Genomic DNA, 14,975 nt, shown 5'->3' on the forward strand with positions numbered 1-14,975 from the left:
AAGGTCATTTACCTTGGCTTTTCCACCTACCATCCCAGTCCATAGGTCTGAGTGTTTATACAATATAATTACCTTTATCAATGCCAAGTTATATTTTAACTTGCTAGATTTCTTCATGGATATAAACATGAGTAGTGACATAAAGGGACAGCAATTGGAGAGGAAGCACTGATTTCACCAAGATGTCTGTGAAACATGTTTCAGTTCTGCTGCTGCTGCTACAGCTGAGTTGCTGCTTCAGAACTGGGAGCTGTGGAAAGGTGCTGGTGTGGCCCGTGGACTTCAGTCACTGGATGAATTTAAATGTAATCCTGGATGAACTTGTCCGGAGAGGTCATGAGGTGATTGTTCTGAGAAATTCAGCTTCCATTTTCATTGATCCAAGCAAACAAACTAATATTAAATTTGAAACTTTTCCTACTGCTGCCACCAAAGAAGACCTGATAGATTTTTTTGTACACTTTGCTAGTACATGGACAAATGCACGCCAGAACTCACAATGGAAATATTTTTCACTACTGCAAAAGCTCTTTTCAGAATATTCTGACAGTTCTGAAAATGCCTGTAAAGAAGTAGTTTTCAACAAGACACTCATGGCAAAGCTACAAGAGTCAAGATTTGACATCCTTCTTTCAGATGCTATTGGTCCTTGTGGTGAGCTGCTGGCCGAGCTGCTTAAAATACCCTTTGTGTACAGTCTCCGCTTCACTCCCGGCTACACTATGGAAAAATACAGTGGAGGACTTTTATTTCCACCTTCCTACGTTCCTATTATTCTTTCTGATTTAAGTGGGAAAATGACATTCATGGAGAGGGTAAACAATATGCTATGTATGCTTTATTTTGACCTCTGGTTTCAAGTGTTTAATAAGAAGAGGTGGGACCAATTTTATAGTGAAGTACTAGGTAAGTCATGTATTTTGTTGGTAATGTCGAGTCCTAACTTTGTTATGACTGTGAATCTGAGGTTGTATGAATAGAAAGTCAGAGGAATTTGTCTTTTGTGAGTAAAAAATAAAAAAGAAAGATGAAATGATCTATTAATCTCTCAGATGTTATGGACAGATTTATATTCCAGGTGAGCTAGAAGCCGGAGGCTCATCACCATGATATGGCATCCTAGGAAGTCACACAACTGCAGCTGGAACCCTGAAGATTTCTCTAAGGACTTCCATGTCCATTTTTTCAGAATTTTCTCATGGTATAGAAAAGTCAGGAGATACTTCACTAACATCTATATTAATTTTAATTTATTTTCATCCCTAATATCTTGATGGATGAAAGCATGAAAATCAAATTGCTACACATTTTAGCCCAAGTATCTAAGAATCATTGAGTAAATTGTTTACCTGGTGTGCAAGGGTTTCCTTATTTAAAAATTAAAGAATTTTTCAATATAACCTAAATGGTTCTTTCACAATTGATATATACAATGTTTTATCACAGACTGAAAAAACCTGTTATTTGAGGATTCTATTGATTCCATATTACATTGTTATCTATTTATGAATATCTCACTGAAGAATAGATATATATGTAATTAGTCCATTTTTTGACAGAGTTAGACAGAGAGAGAGAGGCAGAGAGAAAGGTCTTCCTTCAGTTGGTTCACCCCCCAAAATGGCTGCCACGGCCAACATGCTAAACCGATCTGAAGCCAGGAGCCAGGTTCGTCCTCCTGATCTCCCATGCAGGTGCAGGACCCAAGGACCTGGGACACCCTCCACTGCCTTCCTGGGCCACAGCAGAGAGCTGGATTGGAAGAGGAGCAACTGGGACAGAATCTGGCACCCTGACCGGGACTAGAACCCAGGTGCTGGCGCCGCAGGCAGAGGATTAGCCTAATGAACTGCAGCACAGGTCTAGTCCATTTTTTAAAATTATCTTTCTTGACTAAAAATGAGTTGAAACTATGGGGAACACAAATGCACTGTTTTATAATTTAAAAAATACTTTCAGTGATGATCATAATTATTTATATATCAATTTCTGTGTAAATATATATTGGTATTTTCTTTATGTGAACCCAAAACAACAATCAGTATAAGGAACTCAGTCACACTCTTAAACATCTCACAGTTTGGGGCTGGTGTTGAAGTAAGTTAAACTGCCACTTGGAACTCTTGCATCCCATACTAGAGTGCTTAATCCAACTTCCTTCATATATGCTCAGAGGGCAGATGGTGATGGCCCAAGTACTTGGGTCTCTGCCACCCATTTGGGAGAACCACAAGGACTTCATGGTTCCTGGCTTCAGGGTGGCCTAACCTTGTCTCTTGTAACTACTTGGGGAATGAATAAGCAGATGAAGATTTCTCCCACCCTCTCTCTCTGTATTTATTCAAATAAACATAAATGAAGTAGAAGAAGGAGGAAGAGGTGGAGGAGGAGAAGGAGAAAAAAGAAGAAGAAAATAAGCAGGAGGAAAGGACAAAGAAGACCTCACAGTTCACCTGGAAAGTCCATACTGGCTCCAGCTTGCTAAATTGCAGAAACCAGACTGAGTACTGCCAGGAAAGTTCTATTCAAGATTATGATCCCTTCTGTATCTAACATAGTTGTTTAAATTTGCATTTGCTACTTTTGCAACTTTACAGAAAAAAGAAATACGCATCTAATTCTATTGTGGATTATTATACGGAGCATGATTTTGTATATACAGAGGTGATACTAGAGACACAAGCTCTCTTTTCATTGGGTTTGTATATATCTAATATGTAAAGAATGTGTACAGGGTACTCATATCGTCACTGACTGTATTACTTCAACATCTCTCAGAACTTTACATGCAATACCTCACATCACAATTCTCTCTTTACCTTGCCTTTTCTCTCCCCATTCAGGAAGACCTGTTACATTCTCAGAGCTAGTGGGGAAAGCTGACCTGTGGCTCATTCGAAGCTACTGGGACTTGGAGTTTCCTCGCCCAACCTTACCAAATATTCAATTTGTTGGAGGGCTCCACTGCAAACCTGCCAAACCTCTGCCCAAGGTAAACAGATTCCTATTTGCTCTGTTCTGTTTGTTTTGCATTTTCAGTGCACATGATCTTCCATTGTTCATTTAGAACATTTGGCTTATAGGGAGAAAGTTATGAAAACCAGATAAAGTGGCCTATTAATTACAAACACATATCTTCTAGACAATCACAATATTCAGATTTCATGATCATTGGAGAACCGTGTGTATTACCTAAGAGATTCTGTTAAAAAAAAAAAAGGTAGAGTTTAGTATAAGAGAATTAAGTTGACTATAAGGTTGATTTCTCTAGAGAGAGAATTTGTATCCAGAAAAAATGAATAAGTTAAATTGCCTAGTGAGGGTATTGGAGAGAGGACCTGAGAGGAGATAAGTCAAGGAGAGATATGACCAAATGAGGGAAGTATGGTTTTCTTCTTAGAATTGTATATATGAAATACATGAAACATGTCCTAATCTTTTAGTAAAGTTTTTTTTTTCTTATTTTTTTTTAACTTTTATTTAATGCATATAAATTTCCAAAGTAGGACTTATGGATTACAATGGCTTCCCCCCCATACCGTCCCTCCCACCCACAACCCTCCCCTTTCCCACTCGCTCTCCCCTTCCATTCACATCAAGATTCATTTTCGATTATCTTAATATACAGAAGATCAGCTTAGTATACATTAAGTATGGATTTCAACAGTTTGCTCCCACACAGATACATAAAGTGAAAAATAATAGATGATTTTTTTAAATGATGATGAAATCAGAGCAGACCTATTGTCATGTTTAATCCCAGTGAGAGTCAAGTTGGGAATTGATAATTTCTTTTTTTTTTTTTTTAACAGAGGATCAGTTTAGTATGCATTAAGTAAGGATTTCAGCAGTTTGCACCCCCATAGAAACACAAAGTGAAATATATTGTTTGAGTACTCGTTATAGCATTAAATCTCAATGTACAGCACATTAAGGATAGAGATCCTACATGAGGAGTAAGTGCACAGTGACTCCTGTTGTTGACTTTACCAATTGACACTCCTGTCTATGGCATCAGTAATCTACCTATGCTCCAGTCATGAGTTTCCAAGGCTATGGAAGCCCTCTGAGTTCTCCGACTCTTATCTTGTTTAGACAAGGTCATAGTCAAAGTGGAGGTTCTCTCCTCCCTTCAGAGAAAGGTACCTCCTTCTTTGATGACCTGTTCTTTCCACTGGGATCTCACTCGCAGAGATCTTTTGCCAGAGTGTCTTGGCTTTCCATGCCTGAAATACTCTCATGAGCTTTTCAGCCGGCTCCGAATGCCTTTAGGGCTGATTCTGAGGCCAGAGTGCTATTTAGGACATCTGCCATTCTACGAGTCTGCTGAGCATCTCACTTCCCATGTTGGATCACTCTCCCCTTTATTTACTCCATCAGTTAGCGTTAGCAGGTACTAGACTTGTCTATGTGCTCCCTTTGACTCCCAGTCCCTTCACCATGACCAACTGTGAACTGAAACTGATCACCTGGAATAGTGAGATGGCATTGGTACATGCCACCTCGATGGGATTGAATTGGAATCCCCTGGTATGCTTCCAACTCCACCACTTGGGGCAAGTCAGCCTGAGCATGTCCCAAATTATACATCTCTTCCCTCTCCCATTCCCACCATCATGTTCAACAGGGATCACATTTCAGTTAATTTTCAACACTTAAGAATAACTGTGCATCAATTACAGATCTAAACCAGTCATATTAAGTAGAACAGATAAAAAAACTACTAAGAGGGATAATGTATTTAGTTGTTCATTAACAGTCAGGGCTATGCTGATCAAGCCACCATTTCCCATAGTGTCCACCTCACTCCAACAGGTTTCCCTCTTGGTGTTCAGTCAGTCGTCACCGATCAAAAAGCCTGCAGTATACAGTGATTGATTCATCTGCACAGAGCCAGAGCCAAGACTGAGGAAAGAAGAATCATTCAGGAGGTTGCTGTAAGAGTTCAGACACCAGGGCCGGTGTTGTGGCATAGTGGGTAAAGCCACTGCCTGCAACACGGATATCACATAAGGGTGACAGTCCCAGCTGATTCCCTTCCTATCCATCTCCTTGCTAATGGCCTTTGAAATCAGTGGAAGATAGCCTAAATGTGTGTGCTCCTGCCACCCACATGAAAGACCCGGATGAAGCTCCTGGCTCTTGGCTTCAGCCTGGCCTAGCCTTAGCCATTGTGGCCCTTTAGAGAGTGAACCATCAGATGAAAGATTCATTCCCTCTCTTTCTCTCTCTCTCTCTTTCTCTCATTTTTCCTCTCTCTCTCTCTTAGTTACTTTGATTTTCACATAATTTAATCTTAAAACACACACTCACACATGCAGTTTCAGTACAGATGATATATAGCTAAAAGTTAACATTCATAAAGACGATTATTCCTGGTCATCCAAGAATATCATGCCCATGTTAAGCTGTGTAAGAAATACAGTTATTAGAAGTAAAGTTTTTTAAAAAAGAAGTAAAGTTTAAAATAAAATTGTTATTCCAAAAAGAACTGATTTCAGTCTATCAGAGACATCTGTACTTCTATGTATTGCAGCACACTTCACTTTACCCAAGAAATGGATACAACCCAAGTATCCATCCACAGATGAATAGATAAAGAAAATATGGTAATCATACACAGTGGAATGCCATTTGTCCATTCTTAAGTTGACTAATAAATGGTTAGGAGAAGTAATACAAAAAATTGATGGACAAGGAAAACAATGAGATAGGTGGATAATAACATAATTGTGATAATTTAAAATAATATGGGTATGAGATTTGAATCAAAGCCATTGATGTGAAGTCTCTCTTCTTATTCTTTTGTTAGTACTACCTTTATTCCCCATAATAACTTGATTTTTCATAAATTATCAAATTTTCAGATAATCTCTACTCTTTGAGAAATTAGACAAGTGAGAATCTTAAAATTACTTCTATGTTTGGTCATATAAGATACTTATATGAAAATATAAAGAGGAAATAAATATTGGAAATAAAATAAATAGCCAGTATTAAAAAGAATGAACAGGTAACATATATATGTGTATGCCACACCATTACAATTCCTTTAGCAAAGAATCTTTAAAAACATCAAATCATTCCAAAAAGTAGGTTTGTTGAAAACAGTAGGGCAAAGAAGATAAATATAATATGGTCCTATTTTTCCCATACAAAAGAAATGTGGACTAGCATTATATTTCTTTAATATATACCCTAGAATGTACATTGTGTTTAAAGTTCAGTTATCAGAAGAAAAAACATGCGTGACATGGTTTTCGCACCAACACCTTTACACTAAGAAATAGATAAATGGCAAATTTTGCATACCATGGATTTACATCAGCTACTACTCCAATAATTCCTGATAATGCTGTTATTTCCTTTATTGTTCTTAGCAATCTTTTCACTAGTGTTTGCTGTGTGGCTGGCCTTTTGTGATGGTGCAAATTTTTTCTTCACAGGAAATGGAAGAGTTTGTGCAGAGCTCTGGAGAAGAGGGAGTGGTGGTGTTTTCCCTGGGGTCCATGGTCAGCAACATGACAGAAGAAAGGGCCAATGCGATCGCATCAGCCTTTGCCCAGCTGCCACAAAAGGTTTGAAAAAGTGTCCTAATTGTGGGGAGCTACTGCATGATTCTGTTTAACTCAGCAAAGGGGCTGATTACAGAAACTTTTTTGTGAAAGGTAAATTGTTATGATACCTCTAATTCTCAGTTATCAGTTTAAAAACCTACAATTCTCAGATGTTAAAATAGTGCTGAGGTTTGTGATTTCAAATAACTCTGGTATATCTTTTGAAATAGGAAATAAATATATTTGAGATATAGCATAAACTTTAAGCTTTTTAAAAAGATTTACTTATTTATTTATTTGAAAGAGAATTACACAGAGGCAGAGGCAGAGGCAGAGGCAGAGAGAAGTCTTTCATCCACTTGTTCATTCTGCAAAGAGCCGTAATGGCTGGAGTGTGCCAATCTGAAGCCAGGACCCAGAAGCTTCTTCCAGGTCTCCCACATGGATACAAAGGCCAAGGACGTGGGCCATCTTTTACTGCTTTCCCATGCCATGGCAGATTTGGATAGGAAGTGGAGCAGCCGGTACTGGAACGGGCACCTATATGGAATGCCAGCACTGCAGGTGGTGACTTTACCCACTATGCCACAGACTGGCCCCAAAGGTTTATTATTATCCTAAAAATACAGACAGGTACATAAAAATCACCAGATTTTACCCTATTCTTTGATCTTTTCCCTTCAAGCAATGCCAACACTATTGTATGCACTAAAGATATTATTTGGAAAGATTTAAATGTTAATTGCTAACTGCATAATGAATATAGGTGGATATGAAAAAATATCTGAAGTACATCATACAGTTTAGATTTTCCCATATAATTCTAGCTTCTTGATTCCCCCCAATGTGTGAATGGGTCTATTCATAGTTTTACTCACAAATCTATTTCAACAAAGGAGGATCATGTCTCACCAATCCCCAGTCCAGATTGTCACTTACTTAGCCAAGATATTTAAAGAAAGTAGAAAAAAAAAATCTAGCCTGTCCCTTGGGACTGGACTCCTTCAATATCAAAATCAAAAACGTGTAAGAGAAAGAGTGGAGGAGGGTCGTAACCAGAGGTGCACTCCATGCAGTACAAAATTTGGAACCTCAAGAATTTGTTTCTAATCCAGCACATTAATAGTTTTTTCTGGGTTGATAAGGGAGGGGGAGTATAAGGAATCAAGTAGAGACAAACGTAGCATGGGAAGAGGTTCAAATGCTCCCATTACAGAAAACATAGCAGAGACTAATTTTCTAATGTATGCAATGTATCTTTTATCTGTAGGTATTTATGAACCATTTTTAATCTCATATAAGTTTCTATTAATCACCTAAATTATCATCATCATCATCATCATTATTTTGCTGAGAAGCTGAATTTAAGACTCACAGAGCATCCAGAAGTGAAGCACTTCTGGTTTACACTTCAATTTATGCGAATTTCTCAGAAATTCCTAAGCCTGTAGCAGACTTTAGTACAGGGCATGGTGATTGGGTATAGCAGCACATACTAATCATGTCTCTCGATGCTTTATAGTTCATTGTAGAAGGATCAAAATCAACTGAAGAAAATTAATGGCATCACAATTTCAGATTTTTTTCAACTGCTGTACTATACATGAATTAGCCTTTCCCTGTACTTTTAAAATATTTCCAACTCTAGCAAGAATTATAATATTTTGGATTCATTGCAAAGTTGCAACTTGAAATTCTTCTTAGAAATAGTGTTTAATAATTTGTAATCTAAAACAAATGATATGTAGTTCCTAAGCAGAATTAATTTATTTCTCACATATTTTTGATCATACAGAATTGCTTTTTATCAATTAAAAGATGTGAAATCATAAAGAAATTATGAAAACATGGATATAACTAAACTTCCACTCTATTTTTTAAAAAACCTTAGTATTGTAATTAGAAGATTATTATAACAGAAAAATACACATTTTTTAACTTTTATTTAATGAATATAAATTTCCAAAGTACAGCTTATGGATTACAATGGCTCCCCCTTCATAACTTCCCTCCCACCCACAACCCTCCCCTTTCCCACTACCTCTCCCCTTCCATTCACATCAAGATTCATTTTCAATTCTCTTTATATACAGAAGATCAGTTTAGTATATATTAAGTAAAGATTTCAACAGTCATGAAAAGTATGCACTGTAAATAAATTCTTGAATTTTTTATTCATCATCTCACATAACTAAGCTGCTACATGTGAAACATCATGGTTACTTTCCACATCTGACTGCATATACAACAAGTACGGGAAAGTAAGCCCTCTATTTACTTCAGGCATTTAGTAGTTCTCATTACTTAAGCCCTCATCCTTCTTTCCTATGGACAGCAATTAGCTAGGGGACCTCTGAAATGCATTAGAATTGCAATACACTATCATTTGAAATTAAGCTCATGGGTTAGATATTCTCTTTATCTAATAGGTTATATGGAGATTTGATGGCCAGAAACCAAAAACATTAGGACCCAACACGCGGATCTATGACTGGATCCCCCAGAATGATCTTCTTGGTAAGACTCTGGAGAACAATTGCTGAAAACACGAATAAAAGCCAATTCGGATGATAATAGTTTAACTGAAATCTGCATGGCCACATCTTATGGAGAAACTCAGCATCAAACATATTTAAATTTATTTTCTAGCTCGAGGAGAAATATAATAACCTAAAACACTGAGCATTTTCTTAAATGCACATTTACATGTTTTATGGCTGGAATCAAAATATCTCTCACTTTCAACAATTTCCTGCATTTTCTGTCTCCTAATTCAAATATTATTTCTGTCCTCTCACTGTGTTGTTTTCGAAAGCCTCTGGAAAACAACACACTTTCTTATTATGAATGATCCTGCATTTCCTATGGGAAAAGTCTTTATTGTGAAGTGATAGCATGTTTCAAAATGAAGTGTTGGCTGTACTTTGTCGGTTTTCAGTACTGCCACAGTGCCACTCCTGGTTGTTTGGGGCACCTCAAAAACAGACTTAGTGAATGCACTATATCTTTTTTGGTTTGTGTTTTTGCTCTTTTGGTTTTTATTTTATGAATTTAATTGTATTTAATTTTATTTTTCTGAAAGAAACGTTTATTTAAGGACTACGGACTCAACTTTAGAAATATTGTGATTTCACACCATCCTCCCACCCCCACTCCCACCCCTCTACCTCCTCCTTCTCTCATTCTCATTCTCCACTAAGATCCATTTCGATTAACTTTATATGCAGAAGACCAACTCTATGTTAAATAAAAAGCTCAACAAATTGCATGAAAACAATTGTTCCTCAACAATGCAGATAAAGTCTGTTCAAAGTTACTGCATCTTGAAGATAATTTCACTTATTTTTTTAGAAAATTAACTTTAAAGAAACATCCAAGAATTAACTTTAATTAACTTTAAAGAAACATCCAAAGAACAGCCAATACATCTTTGACAAGCACTTAGACATAATTATAATAAAACTCTTTTAATACAGAGGTCCTGCATGGGAAGTTAGTGCATAGTGACTCCTGCTCTAAATTTAACAATTAACATTGTAATGTGTGATGTCAGTGATCACCCCAGGCTCTTGACATGAACTGCATAGGTTCTGAAAGCCGTTTGAGGGGCGCCGGATTCTGTCCCGGTTGCCCCTCTTCCAGGCCAGCTCTCTGCTGTGGCCCAGGAAGGCAGTGGAGGATGGCCCAAGCCCTTGGGCCCTGCACCCGCATGGGAGACCAAGAGAAGCACCTGGCTCCTGGCTTCGGATCAGCGCGAGGCGCCGGTCGCGGCAGCCATTGCAGGGTGAACCAACGGCAAATGGAAGACCTTTCTGTCTCTCTCTCTCACTGTCCACTCTGCCTGTTGAAAAAGAAAAGAAAAAAAAAAAGCTGTTTGAATCCACAGATTCTGTCAGTATTTAGACAAGGCCATGAGCAACGTGGAAGTTCTCTTCTCCCTTCAGAGAAAAGCACCTCCTTCTTTGATGACCACTTCTTTCATCTGGGGGGTCTCATCCAATGAGGTCTTTCATGTAGTACAATTTGTTGGCTTTCGATGCCTGAAATACTGTCATGGACTTTTCAGCCAGTCCAGAATGTTTTTAGGGCTGATTCTGAGGTCAGAGAAATATACTATATCTTGTAATAAAATGTTCAAAATGCACTCAGCTTCTATTTTTGAATATGAAGTTTATTTTTTCTGGAATATCCTCTTTCTTTGTGTTAATCTTGCATTTACTGCTCAAGTCTTAATTTCACACTTCCACTTCCACATAGTATTCACTTATCTCTCCAGTTACTTAGGTGCCTCTTCCTCTTGATCTGGAAGCAATCTAAATGTTTTAATGCTCTCATGATCTGTTATGTTTCACTTGTAAGACATATGTAATAATCTTATTGAAAATCCCTCATTCCTAGGTCATCCAAAAACCAAAGCCTTTGTAACTCATGGTGGAGCCAATGGCATCTATGAGGCAATCTACCATGGTATCCCTATGGTGGGCCTTCCTTTTTTTTCTGAACAACCTGATAACCTTGCCCACATGACGGCCAAGGGGGCAGCCATTAGGCTGAACTGGAAAACAATGTCAAGTGCAGATTTGCTCAATGCCTTGAAGACAGTCATCAATGACCCCTCGTGAGTATTACTTTCATTAAATCTGTATAATATTTACACATAAGTTTTCACCTGAAGGCCAAGAGTGCAGCAGTTGAGTCTGAAAATGAGCAAAACATTGAGCACAAATTTTCTTCAAGTTGGAAGGAAATTGTCAAATAGTTCTTGTGAGTTTCATAATGTTTTTGAGTAGTTTTAAGAGACGGGTTTGTCATAGATTTTCAGATAGTGTGCATATCTGAAATAGCCTAGAAATGGAATGAGAGGTGTAACTGAAGACGACTACAACAGGATTAAACGAAAGCATTAAGAAGACAAATGCAGCAGGTAAACACACATGCTATGAAAGTACTCACCAGGGGCTGGTGCCTTGGTGCACTAGGTTAATCCTCTACCTGTGGTTCCAGCATCCCCTATGGGTGCCGGTTGTAGTCCCAGTTGCTCTTCTTCCAGTCTAGCTCTCTGCTCTGTCCTGGGATAGCACTGGAAGATGTCCCAAGTGCTTGGGCCCCTGCACCCTCGTGGGAGACACAGTGGAATCTTCTGGCTTCTGGCTTCAGATTGGCACAGTTCCGGCCGTTGCAACCATTTGTGGGGTGAACCAAAGGAAGGAAGACCTCTCTTTCTGTCTGTAAATCTACCTATCAAATGAATAAATAAAATCTTTAAAAAGAAAAAAAAAAAGTACTCACCTACTTTAAGCACATTTATGAGTTTTTCTTTTTTGGTATGGGTACTTTTTAAAAAAAGATTTATTTATTTATTTGAAAGTCAGAGTTACACAGAAAGAGAAGGTGAGGCAGAGAGAGAAAGACATCTTCCATCTGCTGGTTCACTCCCCTATTGGCTGCAACCTCAGGAGCTGTGCTGATCCGAAGCCAGGAGCCAGGAGCCAGGAGCCAGGAGCCAGGAGCCAGGAGATTCTTCTAGGTCTCCTGCACAGGTAAAAGGTCCCAAGGGTTGAGCCTTTTTCTTTCTTCTTTCTTTCTTTCTTTCTTTCTTTCTTTCTTTCTTTCTTTCTTTCTTTCTTTCTTTCTTTCTTTCTTTCTTTCTTTCTTTCTTTCTTTTTCCTTCCTTCCTTCCTTCCTTCCTTCCTTCCTTCCTTCCTTCCTTCCTTCCTTCCTTCCTTCCTTCCTTCCTTCCTTCCTTCCTTCCTTCCTTCCTTCCTTCCTTTCTTTTGACATGCAGAGTTAGATACTGAGAGAGAGAGACACAGAGAGAAAGGTCTTCCTTCCATTGGTTCACCCCACAAATGGCCGCTATGGCCAACATGCTGCACCAGTCCGAAGCCAGGAACCAGGTGCTTGCTCTTGGTCTCCAATGCAGGTACAGGGCCCCAAGCACTTAGGCCATCCCCCACTGCCTTCCTGGGCCACAGCAAAGAGCTGGACTGGAAAAGGGGAAACCGGGACCAAATCCGGCGCCCTGACCAGGACTAGAACCTGGGGTGCCGGCGCCACAGGAGGACGATTAGACTAGTGAGCCGTGGACCCCACGTGAGCCGTTTTCTACTGCTTTCCCAGGTCACACCAGAGAGCCAGATTGGAAATGGAGCAGCCAGGACTCGAACTGGTGCACATATGGGATGCTGGCACGGCAGAAGGCGGCTTTACCCCTTACACCACAGTGCTGGCCCTTCTGCATGGGCATTTATAAAATGTTATTTTTAAAATAAATTCTACCATGTATAAAATGTTATTTTTAAAATGCATTCTACCATGTATATTTCCTATATACAACATGATTTTATGGGTTATATGTAGATAGTAAAAAGGTTCCTACAGAGAAACAGCTTAACATATCCATGATCTCACATGGTAGTTACTTATTTTTTTTAAATTCTTCTAAAATGGCTTATTTTCCATAAGCCAGCATGTCATAATCACTTTCTAATTTCATTACATTTTTTGCTTTGCCAAGTTTCTATGCTAATATTCTGATCCTGCTAATATTCTGATCTGGTATTGGTAAACAACTTGGATTTTCAGATTTACTCCTCTGAAAATTGTCTTCCTCCTGTGCATTCTTAATGGTAGGAAGAGGATTTCCCTCCACTGCGATTGTTTCCATGTCATGCTATAGCACTTTTCGGTTCAGATTTGGTAAGCCACATTGCTACATTCTATCACTAGCAACAATGCAGTTGCAATGTCTCAAAGTAAAATGTTGAGTACTCTCTAGATGCTAAGATCATTATACTAAAACAAAAACAATAACAAAAATAATAAAAACATTTATTGATGGTATAATATACGCAAAGAATAATTGAAAGTATTCTAAGAATCACTACTATATTACTCAAAACATTAGAATAAGAAAGGTACTATTCCTATCCATCCCATTTAGAAATGAACAACTAGGAATAGAGAAATTTATAGAAAGGACAAGGAAGTGTCAGCATCAGGGTTCAAAGCAATGTAATTAATTCACTATGATACCTTAATAGTTGTAATCATTTATCCATTGATACAAAGCCAGTATCCCTACTGTGGTTGGTGCAAACCTTATAGACTTTGCCAGAAATGTAACTGCACCTTTTGATGGATCTCCCTTCTGCATCTACATTTTGATATTGTTTTGAACCTTGTACATAAAATCCTCCCTAATTCCTAGTCTATAATTCCAGTTCTACACATTCAATAATTTTTGGTTTTGTTTTTGTGTTTTCTTCTTCTTACATTTAGGACTAGGTGATCCCAATTCCTAGGGTGTAATGTTGGCAAAACTTATTCAAACCCAAGTTCTGTATATACATATTGAGTATCTACACATTGAATTTCTTATGCATCTAATAAATTCTAGCCTATTAGTTAAGATCAATATGTTAACCCTCAAAGAAAATATCATTTTTCTTCCATGGTTATGTGACATGCATTTTATCATCTACATGAAAATATCAGGTATCAATTTTTTGTATTTCATTCTGTAATTTGTTGTCTACTGGTTTTCCCTTCAGCTATAAAGAGAATGTCATGACATTATCCAGTATTCACCATGATCAGCCCATGAAGCCCCTGGATCGAGCAGTCTTCTGGATCGAGTATGTCATGCGGCACAAAGGAGCAAAGCACCTTAGGGTTGCAGCCCACGACCTCACCTGGTTCCAGTACCACTCTTTGGATGTGGTTGGGTTCCTGGTGTCCTGTGCAGCACTTCTGATTTTTCTTGTCATAAAGAGTTATTTGTTTGTCTATCAAAAGCTCGTTAAGATAGGAAAGAAGCAGAAGAGGGATTAGAGCTCTTTCACACCTGTGGGTGTCAGAGAAATCAGACTGCTCCATTTAATTCAAGCACTTTGGATCAAGATGTGACAAGATTGGCACAGTTTTTGAGAATTGTGCCTTTCAGATTATTCCATATATTTAATTGTTGATTCGCCATTAAGGAATATGCAAGTCTAATTCCAGAAATCCGTAAGCAGTTCTACTTTAATGCTGAATGAGACAGAATATCATAAATCTGAAAAAAACAAAAAAGCAAAAAATTAGATCCTTTAAAGTCAGGGTATTCGAGAAGGGCAAGAAGCATGAATTTATCATTCATTCAGAAGTGGCCTCTATTTGACCATATGTGTCTGTGTCAAAGAAAACCAGAATGAGATCGTTGTTAACATGTGCATGATAATTTATTAAGATCACTGTAGCATGTTAAAACAGCTCTTGTTTATACTGACCTCAACATCACCTAGGACAGAAGTGGCTGACATTTTAAAATAAATAAAACACATACATTGGATAGTTAAGAGTCCTGCTTTGCAAAAGAGACCAAGGAAATTAATGGTAATGGAAAATTGCTCAACGTGGGTTGGTAAGGTAGGGTAC

The 14,975-nt window shown here is 38.2% G+C and overlaps 1 protein-coding gene across 1 annotated transcript; it reads left to right on the forward strand.

Moving 5' to 3' along the window:
* The first annotated feature begins 156 nt into the window (after nucleotides 1–156).
* On the forward strand, nucleotides 157–14,975 carry LOC138843182 (UDP-glucuronosyltransferase 2B14-like). Its single transcript, XM_070048069.1, has 6 exons — nucleotides 157–906; nucleotides 2,844–2,992; nucleotides 6,447–6,578; nucleotides 8,987–9,074; nucleotides 10,956–11,175; nucleotides 14,111–14,975. The coding sequence occupies exons 1-6, from the start codon at nucleotides 183–185 to the stop codon at nucleotides 14,388–14,390; spliced, it is 1,593 nt and encodes a 530-aa protein (XP_069904170.1). The 5' UTR covers nucleotides 157–182; the 3' UTR covers nucleotides 14,391–14,975.

The sequence above is a fragment of the Oryctolagus cuniculus genome, chromosome 8 (assembly GCF_964237555.1).
Source record: "Oryctolagus cuniculus chromosome 8, mOryCun1.1, whole genome shotgun sequence".
NCBI lineage: Eukaryota > Metazoa > Chordata > Mammalia > Lagomorpha > Leporidae > Oryctolagus > Oryctolagus cuniculus.

Bases quoted from the DNA above. Each gene is read 5' to 3' on its own strand.
- LOC138843182 (XM_070048069.1), top strand. From the start codon at position 183: ATGTCTGTGAAACATGTTTCAGTTCTGCTGCTGCTGCTACAGCTGAGT. The intron at 2,993-6,446 runs GTAAACAGATTC...TTTTCTTCACAG, and splicing joins CTGCCAAACCTCTGCCCAAG to GAAATGGAAGAGTTTGTGCA. The intron at 11,176-14,110 runs GTGAGTATTACT...TTTTCCCTTCAG, and splicing joins ACAGTCATCAATGACCCCTC to CTATAAAGAGAATGTCATGA.